Here is a 17,473-nt window from a genome sequence, read left to right as displayed (position 1 = left end):
TAACTATTTGGTACATGGTGTTAGGCGCTTACAAGGAGGTGAGGCTCGGTTAGCCACGAGACGTGACAATTCATGTCAGCTGGTTTGCATGGTATCAACGTGTAATAAGTAGTGAACTGCTCTATGCAAGAGTTAATAGAAAGCAATGCCTTGTGGGAAAATGTTTTTGTGCTGTTTCATACATGCTAGGCCAGGGTGGGCAAGAGGCGGCTAGTGGGCTAGATGCAGCCCAGCCCACCAAGCCCTGGAACTGGCCCGTGGCCACTTCACCAGCACCCTTACTACAGAGCAGCTCATGCTGTTTTAAACAGCTGGCTGCTAATAGTTCTGCAAGCTTGGAAGGGCCAGGAGAATTTGCTCTCTGTCCCTGTCTCCAGCAAAATTCCTCTGCTCCTATTGTCCAGTTCTAGCACTCCATTTTCCATCCCAGACCCTGTGTCCCCCTGCTCCCCCCCATAGAAGTGCAGCTTTTACTACTTAACAAAATCTTGTCATGGCCCCCCGTTAAAATTATTGCTCACCCCTGTGCTAGGCGCTGTTTTTTACTGAAGTTCTAAGGCAAACTTCTAAAAAACTCTGATGCCTAAAGTTAGACATCTAAATTAAAGGCATGGTTTGCAGGTGATATGGTGCTTAATATTTCTGAAAATCAGGTCTGTTTAGGTGCCTAAATATGAATTTTGGGGCCTATCTTTAGTCAGCTACATTTTAAGATTTATTTTTATCTGAGTATGCAGCAAAAGGGAAGATTTAAGCCTTGTATTTGGAGTACAAAAAAGGTTTAGAATTTCTTTAATAAAGCCCTCCTTTTACACATTAAATAAAGCATATGGGGGATTCCGGGAGGTCCAGTGCATACAGCACTAGATTGAAACAGAGGGAAACTGGGATCTGTTCCTAGATGTGCCAGAAACCTTCTGTGACCTTGGACAAATGTCTTGCTTCTCTGTTCCTACATGTAAAACAGATAATTATGAAGAGTCTTGTATGCGAGAAAATTGCTATGTGCATGTTTACTTCGCATGTATTGCAAGGAGCCAACATTTTTTTTTCCCCTCAAATTTTTCTAAAACTGTTTTGGGCTGAAGAAGAGCTTGAGGTTGGAGCCACAAAGGAACACCTTAAGTGATAGGAAATTGGGATCTGGAAAGACCTTTGCTACCTCAGCCACAACTATAGCTCACTACTCTTCTGAAGAAGTTTCAGGGTAGTCTGAACCATTAAGGCCTCCATGATGCCTGCTTCTGTTTTGTCAGGCTCTGAGGAGAGTCTCCATGTTCTCACAACTTGTAAGTACGATGTTCTGCCTTTTGATCTAAAAAGATGGCCTGTGGGTATTTATCCATCATGTAATTGCTGCAGCATCAGTGGATAGCTTGAGGGAGGAGTGGTTCATGACATATGAGCAGTACCTAGGCAGATTGAGACAAGTTGCTGTATATCCAGCTCTTGCATGTAATCTTCCCCTAGAGCTCAAGTCTTCAGTGAGTGTTGGTCCAAAAAATAAGAAGCTTCATGGAAGCTGCAAGCTGTGTGGAAACTTTGTAAAGATACCATAATATAGGCCCAACTTAAATGTAAACCCTACATTAAGAAACACAGTAAGAAAACCAAAAAAGTGCCATCATGGATTAGGGGTTTGGAATCGGTCAGGTTCCATATGAAGAGAGATTTAAAAAAAAAAAAACCTGGGATTTTTCAGCTTAGAAAAGGAAACTAAGTTGGGGCGGGGGGAGATATGATAGAGATCTATAAAATCATGACTGGTGTGGAAAAAATGAATAAGGAAAAGTTATTTTCTTGTTCCCATAACATTGGAACTAGGGGGTCACCAAATGAAATTAATAGGCAGTAGGTTTAAAACAAACAAAAGGAAGTTTTTCTGCATGCAGTGCAAAGTCAGCCTGTGGAACTCTTTGCCAGAGGATGTTGTGAAGATCAGGACTTTTTAACAGGGTTCAAAAAAGAGCTAGATAAATAAATGGCTCTTAGCCAGGATGGGTAGGAATGGTGTCCCTGGCCTCTGTTTCTCTGGAGGTGAGTGACAGGGGACGGATCATGTGAGGATTACCTGTTGTGTTCCCTCCCTCTGGTATTGGCCACTGTCGGCAGACAGGATACTGGGCTAGATGGACCTTTGGTCTGACCCAGTATGGCCATTCTTATGTTCTCCGCTACATTCAGATTATGAAAAAGAGGAAAGGAGCCATGAACCCTCTTCCTCTTTTTTCCTGGTAGCATAATGGAGAGAGGAGCTACAGTTCTCTCCACTTGTCCCACAGCTGAAGAGAGAGCAGGCCAGCTTGTCAATTGCACAGAATGTAAGAATGGCCATACTGGATCAGATCACTGTAGTGCTATATAAAAATGCTGCAACCAGCCTATAGAGCATGTTCTCAATCTTGCATAAGTCTGACTTTGATGAAATAATTGAAAGCGCCCATTTTAGAAATATGTAATCCAGATAGAAAGAGATCCCATTTTTGGGGGGGGGGGGGGGAGAATCTTTAAGGTAAAGTAAAAAGGCTTCTCACTGTACAAGAGTCTCAAGTATTCATTAATGAAAGTGAGAAGTATCTCTAAAGCAGTAGTGGTCTTTGGACTAATAAGTAGACTGTAAAGTATCAGAGGGGTAGCCGTGTTAGTCTGAATCTGCAAAAGCGACGAGGAGTCCTGTGGCACCTTATAGACTAACTGAAGTGTAGGAGCATAAGCTTTCGTGGGCAAAGACCCACTTCGTCAGATGCATGTCTGTAGACTGTAGTTGGCCTTGGATGTTCAAGAATGGCTTTGCTTTGTATTTGTCAGTTTGATGCCAAAACAAGATCAAAATTATTACGAAACATTTCCTGTGATAGCAATAAGTAACACTTGAACTCTTGGCTTCAAAGTGGTTAAACTTAGTGAGACTTTCTGTCTTCGGCTCCTTTTATTTCTTAGTCATTTCATATCAAACTGGCTTAACTAACACGTCAGAAGTAAGATATTTAACTTTAGGTCTGAACCTTGCGTGGGAATGCAGCTCTGTTTAGTTTGTATCCCCCAATGTTGTGTCATAGGTAGTTACAATCATGAGTTTCGAATCAGAGCTTAAGTAGCAATTTTGTTGAGGCATGAGGCAGAATAAATACAGCTCTTACACTGTTATGGTGACAATAGTAAAAGTATGTTTTTCTTTTAGCAAACTAAGCGGAGATGAGAGAGACAAAGTGAGGATGATTCAGATGACACTTAGTTCAGTAGGAAGGTGACATTTTGTGGGCTTAAATTCTAATAATTCTTGCTCCTTCCCCCCAAGATGTTAGGAAACACTCCTGGGGGTGAGGGTGGAAATAGGCTGATTTTAAGCCCTGGGCATTTTAGTCACTTATCTATTGTTTGGTGCATTAAACATTGGTTGAGAGTGCTCTTTGCGTTTCTTTGTTGTTTGCAAAATCTTCAATTACTCTAAACATCCCCACTTGAAAGTGGAGTCTAAAAATACGTTAGCAGACTAAAAATGACAAGTTAGCCTGGATTTACCTATTTTATAAACAAAATTACTTTTTGCTGTGTTTAAATATGAACTCTTAATTTATCGAAATCTTTTTACTGCTCAGAATCTGCATTGACATACAGTCATCTTCTGGCACTTTCCACAGCTTTTTGCAGAAGGAGGAAACCTGGCAAAATGGGGTTGTGGAAGCAGAATAAAATGACAACATGAAAACAATGTTCTTATTGGACTTGTTGTGCTTGGTCATCCAAATAAGTGTATTTGAGGAGAAAGACCAAGCAGTCTGTATGTAAGTTTTGTGCCTTATAAGCCCACAAAAGTGCCTTCTAAAATAGAAATAAGAACGGCCATACTGGGTCAGATCAAAGGTCCATCTAGCCAAGTATCCTGTCAGCTGACAATGGCCAGTGCCAGGGGCCCCAGAGGGGATGGACCAAAGCCAATGATCAAGCAATTGTCTCCTGCCATCCTTTTCCAACCTTTGACAAACAAAGGCCAGGGGCACCATTCTTTACCCCCGGCTAATAGCCTTTTATGGTCCTAACCTACATGAATTTATCTAGCTTTATTAAAAAAAATTCAGAGCATATACACACATCAGGTATTTCCTAAATACACTTTGTCCAATCAAATTTTAGAGTCTACTATACAGGCAGTCCCCGAATCAGGACACCTGGGGCAGAGCAGCTGGGGTGCTGGTGGATTGGTCCAGTAGCGCCGAGGAGCGGCGCTACTGGAGCACCCCAGCAGCACCCCAGCTGCTCTGCCCCAGGCGTCCCCAAGTCAGCTGCTGCTGAAACTGACCAGCGCTGACTACAGGAAGTCCGAGGCAGAGTTGCTCTGCCCCGGGCTTCCTGGAATCAGCCGCTGATCAGTTTCAGCAGCAGCTGACTTGGGGACGCCTGGGGTTCTTAAGTTGAATCTGTATGTAAGTGGGAACTGGCGTCCAGATTCAGCCTGTTGAAACTGATCAGAGGCTGATTCCAGGAAGCCCCGGGGCAGAGCAACTCTGCTTCGGGCTTCCTGTAGTCAGCCGCTGGTCAGTTTCAGCAGCGGCTGAATCTGGACGCCAGTTCCGACTTACTTACAGATTCAACTTAAGAACAAACCTACAGTCCCTATCTTGTACGTAACCTGGAGACTGCCTGTATACATAACAGTGCAACTGAGAAAGCGTAAACAAATATTCAAAGTGCCATGTAAAAAAGAGATGCCCCCTGCTCTAAAAACCTTAGAATATAAAATGCTTTTGAGTCTAGCCTTTATGGGGGTAAAAGAGGCACACAATCTGGGTTTTGTTGGTATGTGTTTTTTGTGACATTTCTTTATTAGAAACAAGTCACGTTCAGTCACACAGTAAATGCTACTCTGTAGAAAATGGAGGCATCTGTTGTAGCTCAAATTGTTACTGTAAGAGGGACCTTTTGCTAAGAACTGATGTGCCTTTAGATTCATGGGGTCCAACACGCTAGCCATGTGTGGCTATTCAGCCAGTTGGTTGTGGCTTGTTGGCTTGAACAATATGGTTATTTGGCTGATTGAGTGCAGTTAGTTCACTGTAGCAGTAGCCACTATAATGGCTACTGCTTCAGAACTGGTTGGACACCACCACACCTTTAGATATTTCTAATACTAATTAAAAATGCATTTCAGTCCTAGGAATGTGGGGAAAATTGAACATAGTTAAGAGAACTGTTATCTAAGGCATTTAGACTGTGCAGATGCAGATCCTGATAGCTTTTGTTTTCAGTCTTCTCTTGTATTTGTTCCTTTCACAGAGGCAAAAATTCCAGCACCACAAGGGGCCATTGTAGTAATCTCATCTGACTTCCCATGTAACACTATAGAATTTCCCCAAAATAATTCCGTAAAGCATAATTTTTGAGGCCTTTATTTATTATTGTGGCTCTTCTCTGTACCCTCTCCTGTTTATCAACATGGTTCTTGAATTGTGGGCATCAGCACTGGACACAGTATTCCAGTAATTGTCACAAGTAAGATAATCTGTTTCTGCTCAAGACTCTACTGTTTATGCATCCAAGGAAGGCCAAAGAGTCACACTGGGATCTCATGTTCATCTGATGATACACACAAATTTGACTTGGATTCTCTTCCATCATGATGGTAGGCTTGTTCCACCAAACCTGAACATGGTAACCCCGTGCACCAGGCTGCAATGTCCAAATGGAGAGCTGGGTTCAGCTCCGTGGGACAGTAGCCACCACTGCAGGATGAGTGTAGGTATTATTTGCTCTGAAAACCATTTCTTCCCACCTCACCAAGGGCAGGACCTAACCTCAGTCTCCTGTCCATTCCATGTGGATAAAATGGGTACAAAAAGATTGTAAAATTTAAATCCCCCACAAATTATCTTTCACTACATACAAAGAAGTTTGTCCTGCCAGATCACATAATGTTCCTGTTGAGCGACAGAATGACGTCAACAGGCTCTCTCAGCAAAGTGGAAGTGGTCAGAGAGGAGGGTAGGCAAGCGTAGCCCCCAATATTTATAAACTTCCAGAATTTCACAAGGGTTTATAAAAAGTGTTTTTAATAAAATCTTTACTTTTTGGCTTTCCCATAATGTTCTACTTTCTTTTTGCTTAGAAATGTTAACTGGCACATTCTTGAAATTCATTAGTAATCAAAATTCATATGACTAAGTCTTAGTGTTTTTAATACATGCCAATATTAAACTCTTGTGGGCTTTTCACTGTTCTTTAACAAGTCAAAACATGTTCTGTTTTCTTTATTATTTTAATCACAAGTTAGTCAGAATGAACTCTAACTCTTCTAACTGGCTACACTGGCACCAAAGTGTTTTTTGAATACATTACTGAAGGACTTAGCTTACAACCAGAGGTTTTCTATTTTAATTATTTTCAAAACCTGTCACCGTTGCCAATCTTGTTGTCTTTTATATCGATCACTAAAAGCTTCTTACGGTTGCATATACAAGAGTTAAACAATACAAAACCAAACGGAGCTGCTAAACGCAGTTTAGCCCATGAGAATAGAGGCAGGCTGTACACCAGGCCTGGAGAGTCAGGCTCTCTCTGCCCAATGGGAGAAGCAAATACCAAATATATGAGAACAAGCAGGCTGTGAGCTGATTCCTGATTTATTCGTGGGTGCAATTCATTTATTCGTGGGTGCAATTCAAAGAGCTGATTTGGTCTATAAAATGTGGTTTGTCATCCAAGAGGATATAATTCACACCCTTTCAGAAAGAGAGCTTTATTGATGCATCTCAGGAAAGATTTAAACTTTACTGCAATTCTGTACAGAGGAAGTAATTTGTTACCAGAATTTTAAATTCTTATGATCTCCATCTGTGTTTTCCCCTTAGAGATGCTTTCCATTGTTAGGAATAGTACCACTGTTAGCAACTGTGTACTAAATATATTAGAAACTGGAAAATAAAATTCTCCGAAATTAGTGAAAACTCCCTCCCCACTTTTCTATTTCCTCTATTCTGAAGTTGAATCGATGCCAAAACAGCTTGCCTCCTCAGCATCTGTGCTCCCATATCAACTGACAGACTGTATCAACTGACAGACTATTCTTGTGATTTTGATTGTACGTTAGTCAAAATGAACTCAAACTCTTACAGCTAGTTGACAAAGTATGTGTCCATGTAACTGTAACTGCAAGGGATTTACGTGGTATTGGACTCCTTGACAAACTTTTCAGTTCACGAGATAAAAATGGGGGCTTAAACGCTTTCAATAAAACCACAAAGTAAGTGCAAGTAAAAGTTCTTTAGGGCATCCCCTTTGAAATGGAGAGGGACCCATTTATCTTTTTAGGGGCGTTGGAAATAAAAAAATGAATGCTATTGACTTCGATCCCTAATTCCTCCACTTATTTTCCAGGCTTCCTTGATTTACTGTGTATCTGGCATTTAATCACATGGTATAATTCCTTCCAGTTTAAGCTAAAGAACAGATTTAACTTTTGTCTTCTCTCTAGGATCTGTTCTGGATGTTATTAAACACATTGTGGCAAAAGGGGAGCACAAGAATGGAGTCCTGGATGAACCTAATATAGCCACAATTCTAAAAGAGGTGCTGGAGGGGCTGGACTACCTGCATAAAAATGGACAAATCCACAGGTACTTTTTTTGGTACAGAATACTGCAAATACCGCAGAAGTGCTTCTTGGCTTGCCCACGCACCGTGTACGTGGAAAATGTTTCTTCTTAGCTAGGCCTAAACCAATTGTAACTCTGTGTTCCCTGGCAGAAATGAGGGAATTGAAACAGCACAGTATGCCAAGGTAACAAAAAAAAAATGGAAAAGGGTTATCATATACTTTGGGCTGAGGGTCAAGGCAGAAGCGCTTTCTGTATGTAGTTCAAATGTACTATACTATGTTAAAAGAACACTATTAAGGTTGCAGAGTCAACCACTCAACAGTTAGGCAATTCCCTTGTGTATATGCATTATGATAGAGCTTTTAATTACAGGGTTATACATTGATTTTTCCATAGGACTCGGCTTTACTGCACAGGATGGACCTGCAGTGGGAATGGATAGGGTTGAATAGTGGAGGAGGCTGTTGGTTCCTCTCCTCACTTCTTGTAGAAATTCAAAGGTGTATAGTGAGCCAGGCAGGGGACTGCAAAAAGAGGAAGGATGGTTAACTCAAGCAAATGCTGCTTTGGAGGATTGGGTTCTGTCCTTGCCACTGCCACAGAGTTCCTGTTTGACGCTGGGCAAGTCCATTTAGATCTGATTTTTTTTGTAGGGGGCGGGGTGTCACAAATTGTGTGTTTCTCACTTACTGGGTATCCAATTTGAGATGAGGTGGGGGTGTTGGTTTGCAGAAAGGCTGAGCATTCCTAGCTGAAGTGAGTGGTAGTTGTGCTTGAATATATAAAGTGCTGTATAATGCTAAGTACTCTAAAAATCATGCGATAGACATCTCACATTGGGCACTTAACATTAATGAGTTTCTTTGATCTTAATCTGTCTGTGCCTGAGCTCCCCATTGGGAATAATACTGGGAATAATAATACCCAGTCATCTCACATGGGCTTTGTGGATCTCATTAATGAATATTGTTGAATTACTTTGATGCTGCAGTAATAAGCACTATAAAAAAGACCAGGGGAAAATTAATACTTCAGTCTTTGGAATACTGTGCAGTGAACAACACATGGGGTCATATGCTCAACAATGAGATTAAAATAAAATATTGAGTATAGACATACTCTCTCTAGTCCAGCACACTCTGGTTCAGCAACATCTATGGTCCGGTGTGATTTTAGTTAGCCGGATGTCCACTTATCATAGGTGTGGTCAAGTTTCCCAGAATCCCATAAAGTGTTATTTCCCACCAATCCTGTCTCTGTGTTCTGTGCTGTTTAGCTTAGTGATGCTGGACAACATTGATTTCCCATGATCCAGCTAATCCTCTGGTTTGGCACCAGCTAGGTCCCAAGAGTGCCTGATTAGAGGTTCAACCTGTAGCTGTTGAGCAAAGGGAGCACTGCCCATCCTCTGCACTGACTGAGGCTGGGGATGTGGAAAGCATAGTGCATGATCACTACATAAATAAAAGGCATTATCATGGTGACCTTATTTCTGGTCTTTCCTTATTCTCAAGTGCTTAATTTTGCAACCTTAGTATAGCTCTTAGTTCCTAGACTCTTAAAAAAGCAAACTGAGAAAACAAGTTGCCATATAGCAGTAGATTGGCATCCACATAGGTCATCAGCTGCATATGAACTTTTAGATCCATTTAATGGACCGTAGCCATGTGAACTAACTGAATTAGTGATAGCAGTGATGGGTTGTCTTCTGTGGACCAGCAGAAGAGCCGAAGGAGATTCAGTGGTTTGTCAGCAAATATCTGAGACTTTCAGGAATCTTGGGTCACATTTTAAGCTTTGGGGGAGGGGAGTGTTCTCTAGTTGCCACATTTTTGTTAGTTTCCTCCAACTTTAAGGCTGTTGCCTGCAAACTGTCCCTGTCCTGTCACTTCCCCACTTCTGGTTTTTTGTTCGTTCCACTAATCCAGTATCTCATCCCAGTTGCAGTCCCCTCCTGACTGTCCAGTCTCTCACCACTTCTCTGAAGCTGGCTTTCATATCCTGTCTACCTCCCTAGACTCCTTGTCCCAGTCACTTTCCCCAGGCAGTCTCAGTTCCTCCCAAACCTATATTGGATGTTATCTCCCTCCACCCTGTTTCCCTAGTCATAATATGTACCTCCCCCAGTGTTCCCCCTCTGCTTCCAGTCCCAGCCTTCCCCTCCTCCCTCCAAGTTGGTTTTTCCTTGGTTCTCCAGTCTGTCACCAGACTCATCTCATGTATTCTTCCCAGTCTCTTCTGACTCTGCCTTCATCCCCTCTGCATTCAAGTCACACTGCTTCCTTCTCCATGCTGCTTGTGTGCCAGCATAGTGTCACAGAAGGAGCAAAGAGAGACAAGCACATTACCCTCAATTCCAGTGCCTGGCTCTACTCTGGCCTAGAGCAACAATTAGAGGGAGAGTCATCTTGAGCCCTTCTAGTTCTGAACTGGCACATATTCAGTCATGCTGTGAGCATTGTGTATGCTCAGTTGGTCTCACAGACTCATAGACTTTAGGGTCAGAAGGGACCATTATGATCATCTAGTCTGACCCCCTGCACAATGCAGGCCACAGAATCTTACCCACCCACTACTCACCTATATCTCAGATATTGAAGTCCTCAAATGATGGTTTAAAGACCCCAGATGCAGAGAATCCTCCTGCAAGTGCCCCGTGCCCCATGCTACAGAGGAAGGCGAAAAACCTCCAGGGCCTCTGCCAATCTACCCTGAAGGAAAATTCCTTCCCAACCCCAAATATGGTGATCAGCTGAACCTTGAGCCTGTGGGCAAGACTCACCAACCAGACACCCAGAAAAAAGTTCTCTATAGTAACTCCTGTCTTCCCACCATTGGCCTATTACCACTGATAGTGAAAGGTCAGTTAATTGCCAAAATCATATTATCTCATCAAACCATCCCCTTCATAAACCCATCTAGCTTAATATTGAAGCCAGATAGGTCTTTTGCCCCCACTGCTTCCCTTGGAAGGCTGTTCCAGAACTTCACTCCTCTGATGCTTAGAAACCTTCGCCTAATTTCGAGTCTAAACTTCCTAAGAGCCAGCTTATATCCATTTGTTCTTGTGTCCACGTTGGTATTGAGCTTAAATAATTCCTCACTTCCTGGCATTTATCCCTCTAATATATTTAAAGAGAGCAATCATATCTCCCCTCAGCCTTCTTTTGGTTAAGGTAAACAAGCCAAGCTCCTTGAGTCTCCTTTCATAAGACAGGTTTTCCATTCCTCGGATCATCCTAGTGGCCCTTCTTTGTACCTGTTCCAGTTTGAATTCATCCTTCTTAAACATGGGAGACCAGAACTGCACACAGTATTCCAAATGAGGTCTCACCAATGCTTTATACAATGGCACTAACACCTCCTTATGTCTACTGTAAATACCTCGCCTAATGCATCCCAAAACCGTATTAGCCTTTTTCACGGCCATGTCACATTGGCGGCTCATAGTCATCCTGTGATCAACCAGGACTCTGAGGTTCTTCTCCTCTTTCGTTACTTCCAACTGACATGTCCTCAGCTTATAACTAAAATTCTTGTTGTTAATCCCTAAATGCATAACCCTTCTCACTATTAAATTTCATCCTATTACTATTACCCCAATTTACAAGATCATCCAGATCTTCCTGTATGATATCCCAATCCTTTTCTGAATTGCCAATACCTCCCAACTTTGTCATCCTCAAACTTTATTGGCACTAAAAGTGGGAGTGTGCTGAGGTCAGTAATAAAAAGATTAAATAATAGAACTGATTCCTGAGGAACTCCGCTAGTAACCTCTCTCCACCATGACAGTTCACCTTTCAGTATGACTCACTGTTGTCTCCCCTTTAACCAGTTCCTTATCCACCTCTCAATTTTCATATTAATCCCCATCTTTTCAATTTAACCAATAATTCCCCATGTGGTACTGTATCAAATGCCTTACTGAAATCGAGGTAGATTAGATGCACTGCATTTCCTTTATCTAAAAAATCTTTCTCAAAGAAGGAGATCAGGTTGGTTTGGCACGATCTACCTTTTGTAAAATCATGTTGTAATTTGTCCCAATTGCCATGAACCTCAATGTCCCTAACTACTTTTCTCCTTCAAAATTTTTTCCAAGACTTTGCATACTACAGATGTCAAACTAACAGGCCTGTAGTTACCCGGGTCGCTTTTTTCCCCTTTTTAAAAAATAGGAACTATATTAGCAATTCTCCAGTCAAATGGTACAACCCCTGAGTTTAGAGATTCATTAAATTTTTTTTGCTAATGGGCTTGCAATTTCATGTGCCAGTTCCTTTAATATTCTTGGATGAAGATTATCTGGGCCCCCTGATTTACTCCCATTAAGATGTTCGAAATTGGCTTCTACCTCGGATTTGGTAATATCTACCTCCATATCCTTATTCCCACTTGTTATGTTGCCATTATCCCTAAGCTCTTCATTAGCCTCATTAAAGACTGAAGCAAAGTATTTGTTTAGATATTGGGCCATGCCTAGATTATCTTTAACCTCCACTCCATCCTCAGTGATTAGCGGTCCCACTTCCTCTTTTTTGTTTTCTTCCTATTTATATGGCTATAAAACCTTTTACTATTGGTTTTAATTCCCTTTGCAAGGTCCAACTCTACATGACATTTAGCCTTTCTAACTTTGTCCCTACATGCTCTAACCTCAATAAGGTAGCTTTCTTTGCTGATCCCTCCCATCTTCCACTCCTTATATGCTTTCTGCTTTTTCTTAATCACCTCCCTGAGATGCTTGCTCATCCAACTTGGTCTAAAACACCTACCTATACATTTTTTCCTCTTTCTTGGGATACAAGCTTCTGATAGCTTCTGCAACTTAACTTAGAATAAGTTGGAGCTGCAAGAAGATGGAGCATGCACAGTGCAGATAGAATTGTCTCTAGATGGCAGCAAGGTTTAGCACAGTGGCTTTCAAACTGTGGTCTGGTGACTCTGATTCAGATTTCCCAATGGGGTCCACACCTTAATCTGAAATTTTTTAGGAGATGTGCAAATAAAAAGACTGAACGCTACTATTCTGGCCAGTCTGAGCATATACAAACTGACTTTCCAAGGCTGAGTTAGGGGAGATTCTCAGAAGGTTAGCAAAAAGCATATGCCTAAAACTAAGCCCATCCCCTACTGAATTTGACATCCTTGCTCCAAAGCATAGAGGTACTAGAGAATTTCAGAGAGTCTCCAGAATTCAATATGGGCAAATGACTTTTCCCTACTAGACTCATTCTCAGAAACAGCTGGATCATTTTGGCTCCAATTTTCCAAAACCTTCAGCCTGTCATACACACCACATTGAAAACTAGGGATGTAAGCGACTAGTTGACTATCCGATAAGCAAAAGCTTATCGGATAGTAGACTAATACCTCGACTAGTTGATTTACCCCCGCTGCCTCTAGCAGAGGCAGCAAAGGGGGTGGGGAAGCAGGAGCCAGTGCGATGGGGAGCTGGCTTAAAAGCCGGTTCTCCCCAGTGGTTTCTGTGGAGAGCAGGAGAGTGATGGGGACTGGGCGTGAGCTCGGAATTAACTGATTCCCGTCTCGTGCCCAGTACCAAATGCTGCAACTCTGCTTTTTAAATGTATTAAGAACCTGCCAGCTCCTAATACATTTAAAAATCAGAAGCTCTGCAAGGGGGGACCCAGCGTGAGCCAGCAATCAGCTGCCCCAGCTCGCACTTGGTCCCCCTCCCCTGCTGCGCTTCAGCCTTTTCATGTATTAAGAGCCTGGTGGAAGCAGGATTAGCTGCTGGGACCAGGAGCTAACCCTACTGCGTCTTCCCCTGCTTATTGACTAGATGATGGAAAAATCCATTGACTAGTTGCTTAGTCTATTAAACTATATTTAACATCCCTATTGAAAACTTCAACCCAAATGGTTAGTGTGACAGGGTTTTATGAGAAACTTGAAGCAGACTCTGATAACATGAAGTGAGAGGCAACCTTAATAGGTAGTGCTGCTCCAGACCACCTATAATAAAAGATTAGTTGCAACCTCCATACCGTACAACTTCATGTTAAATGGTGTCTTGTACAAAAAGATTCCAGAAAGTTTTAAATCTAGATAATTCTCCCTTCATCTCCTTGAAGAAAAAAATAAAACCCTTCTTGTGTTTGTAAGGAGGATCACATATTAACTCCGTTTTTATTTATACTGGGAATGGCTTACTTTGGGAACAGGGCAAGGAGGACACTGAGTCAGTGTAGTCTGTCTGTAAAGAGAGTGCAATTATTTTAAATATGTACTGAAAATAGAACTTGAAATTAACCTCATTCCAGTTTCAATGTCTGTTGGAGAATAATCTATATTGGGGGAATGCATGGGTTTGGCGAGGATAATGGCCTCCTGTTGCTTTGGTATGCTCATACGTATTATTCTGATAGTGGTGGGTTATGGCATTTCCACTTCATTTGAGTGACTAGTTAGCTTTTCTCAGGAAATTATTAAAAAGACTGAGATTGTCCATAATCTCCATGAGAACCCGGGGGCTTGATGAAAACCTAAAACTGAATATGAGACTGATTTTGAAAGTTATTTTTAATGTTTGAGTTTTTGAGAAATTGCAAATGTACTAAATAGTTTTATTTCAATTTCCAGTTCTTTATTTAAAAAAAAAAAAGTAACCAAAATATTTTCCATAAAAAATCTTGTTTTGGTCAAAAAGCCACTTAATTTATTGAACTTAAAAAAAATAGTTCTAACGGGTCTTTAAGGTAACATATAGCATAAATTCACCCAGCAAAGTAACTTTCCCCTCTTTGTCTTTTATATAAATGGCAAAAATAGACTCTGCAGGCCATTCCAATAGATCTGTATAGTGTGGTGGATTGAAGCTGGTAGTTTTTTTCAGCATAATTTTCATTATATGTGACTAATGTTGTATTTAAATAAATGCAGAGTTAGTCTTTTCTGTAGGGAGTACTTTTCCTAGATTCATGGATTCTGAGTCTGGAAGGTACCATTACGATCATGTAGTTCTAGTTGAAGGGTGGATGAATTGCTGCCCATGGGCTGCATCCAGCCTGTCAAATGTTTTAATTTGGCCTCAGAACTCCTGCAGGGGAGCAGGGTTGGGGCTTCCCTGCTCTATGCAGTTCCCAGAAGCAATGGCACGTGACCCCTGGCTTATTATGCATAAGGGCAACCACGGGCTCCATACACTGCCCCTGCCTTAAGGCTGGGAACCAGGGCTAATGGGAGCTGTGGGAGTGGTACCTGCAGATGGGGCAGCACAGATCCTACATAGAGGCACTGTAAGGCAGTTGTGTGGGGGTGGGGAAGGTGGCGCTTCTTGAGGTAAGCATCGTCTGACCAATCCCCTGCCTTGGCACTGATCCCACTCCAGCCATCCAAACTCCTTAATTCCGGATTGGAGCACCCTCATACGCCCCTCATCCCCAGTCGCAGCACCAGCCAGAGCCCTCACCCCCTTCGGCACCTCAAACCCAACCTTGTGAGTATTCATGGCTCTTCAGATAAGTTAATGGAGGCTAGGTTCATCAATGGTTATTCAGTTCATTCCCTCTGAAGCCCCTGCCATTGGCCACTGTTGGACCACAGGGTACTGGGATAAATGGAACTTTGGTCTGACCCAGTAGGGCCATTCCTATGTATGTTAGTGGAAAAAAAAGGATTGAGACTGCAGTTCCTAACAGTATTAACCATGTTGTGTGAATCCTGTTGAGAGCCAGCAAAGCCACTAACTTAATACAGCCAAAATCTGTAGTTGAAGTATACTGCATGAAGCCTAGTTTTTAGGTACTTTTTTCACGTGTCATTTGCTTTTGCCCAAAAGGATCTGGCAGATTGGTGGATCTCATTGGGAAAGGAGGGTAGAAGTCCTTAACTCTGCAGTAGAGACATTAAAATGTGTGTTTTTAGGTAAACATGCTGAAAATTTCAGTGGTTACATGTTTACATGTCTGTGGGGAGAGGAGGGTACTGGCTCTCATCTGCCTCCCCACCCCTCCGTGCTCCTATCTCTGTATCAGGTGGCAGCATGGTGGGAAAAATGGCAGCAGGTGGCTCTGTGGGAGCCAGTATGCACAGAGCACCGGCTTGAAAGCTGGCTTCCCACAAGCACTGGCTCCTGCTTCCTACATTTCCCCCCTCTCCCCACTGCCTCTGATACAGAAGTAGCAGTGTGGTGGGGGGAAGGGACTGTGTGTAACCGTGAAGGTGAATGATGAACCCAGAGTCATCAGTTGACCGGGTACATGTTCACACTATAACATCCCTACTCTGTAATCTGTCTGGAGATGTTCCAATAGGAAGTATTTAATGTGACTAACTTTGACTCACTTTTTAAGCTGATCAAAGATCTGGTTGAATACACTTAGTCACAATATGATAGAATAAATGTAATTTGCACATCTGGCTGAGTTTGCTATCCGACCATTGGCAGAGCCTAAAGGATAACTGAGAACTCTTCATCTGAAAAGAGGACAAACAGCTGTTGCTGTAAATCAGCAATGAGATGGAATATAAGGTAGATATTCTGCAAGAGAACCTCTTGATGCAGCCCATGTTGTAATTTTAAATAGACCTTCTTAAATGGGGGAATTAAGCTACTACATGGCAAATTGGCTTAGTGAAAACTTGCTGCTGTATCTCACTCCACACAAGCTTGCCATGGATTCAGTGTCACTTCCAGTTAAGGTTTGAGGAGACTGCTTTTCAGTCTGCTGCTGCTTGGGGCAGTAGATATAGTGGGGTAGTACTTTTTTGGGGGAAGTTGGAAAGCCAGTGTCTAGGGAAGGCTTAAATGTTTCCTGAATTTCTTCTTGTTTAACCTCCTTGGCAGCCAAAGTGACACGCAAGTCTCTGTTGAAATGAATCATATTAATCTCAGATTGTGAGAAGGATTGCCCAGCATTAGGGTGCTAGCAACTAACTAAGCTTTAGTTGCCTGATGTGACACAAACTCCATGTTGCTTTGTCTCATTGTACCTTGGTTCCTTGTCTGTAAAATGGGGGTAAAAGTAAGCCTTACCTCCTGAGGCTTGTAAGAGGATAAATGTATTAAAACTTGTGAACTGACACACACAGTAACAAGAGTCATGTAAGTACCTAAAATAGAGCCAGGAATTGGTATTTTATATCATCCTCTGCCTCTTCCCTTGTGGAAGTGTGGGGTGTGTATCCAATAGCACTCAAATATTCTGGGCAAAGTCCTTTGTCCACAGAGCTTACCATCTGAAAGAGGCAACATGTAAGTGCATTTCATTAAAGTGCAGCCAAAAATTATTTTAAAAGTACAGCTTATCTCCAGCTACCTCTCAACGTTACTTCCTTGTAGGTTTCAAATAGCAGCAGCCACAGTTCTGGTTTGCTTCTTTAAGCAACAGGCACCACCTCCAGTACCCAGAGCTAGAGGCAGATAGCCTTATGTTACACACTCACCTGTGCTTGGCCATGTTTCAATGCATGCATACATTGTCTGTCCTCATACTACTCCCTCTGACCTCCATAACCGGAAGGTAACCCTCCTTTCCTAGCACAGTGATCCCAGTGACTATCCAGTGTGGTGAGAATTTGACAGATGTTTGGCTTGTTGTTTGTGTGTTCCCTCTGTGTGCCATCCCAGCCCTGCTCAGACAGCCGGCACAGCAGACCTTCAGCAAATTGCCCAATGACCACAAGATCCATTAAGGGACAAAGGCAGCAGACCAGGTTTATTTTTGACAAATCACTGTAATAGCACCTGACAGATTTTAGGAAGCTACAAAGACTTTTAGGCCAGCGATAATGGACGCAGCTCAGTGAATGGTGGGATTTTTCATTTTCTCTCTTGTCTGGACAAGGATACTTTCTTTGAGATACATTTGTATAACCTGATACAGACAAGCTAGTTACTGCCCCCTAACATCACC

General features: G+C 42.3%; 1 protein-coding gene across 3 annotated transcripts in view; it reads left to right on the top strand.

The window, feature by feature from the left end:
* Nucleotides 1–17,473, top strand: part of OXSR1 (oxidative stress responsive kinase 1) — a 136,043-nt gene that overhangs the window by 48,460 nt on the left and 70,110 nt on the right. For all 3 annotated transcript variants that reach the window (XM_075922856.2, XM_089776801.1, XM_089776802.1), the window contains exon 4: nucleotides 7,469–7,610. In XM_075922856.2, the coding sequence (XP_075778971.1) occupies nucleotides 7,469–7,610 (142 nt within the window). The remainder of the gene's footprint in view (nucleotides 1–7,468; nucleotides 7,611–17,473) is intronic.

Source organism: Pelodiscus sinensis, chromosome 2, assembly GCF_052426305.1.
Source record: "Pelodiscus sinensis isolate ZL-2025 chromosome 2, ASM5242630v1, whole genome shotgun sequence".
NCBI lineage: Eukaryota > Metazoa > Chordata > Testudines > Trionychidae > Pelodiscus > Pelodiscus sinensis.
Note: the sequence above shows the minus strand (reverse complement) of the source record. Positions and strands in the feature narration are given on the sequence as shown.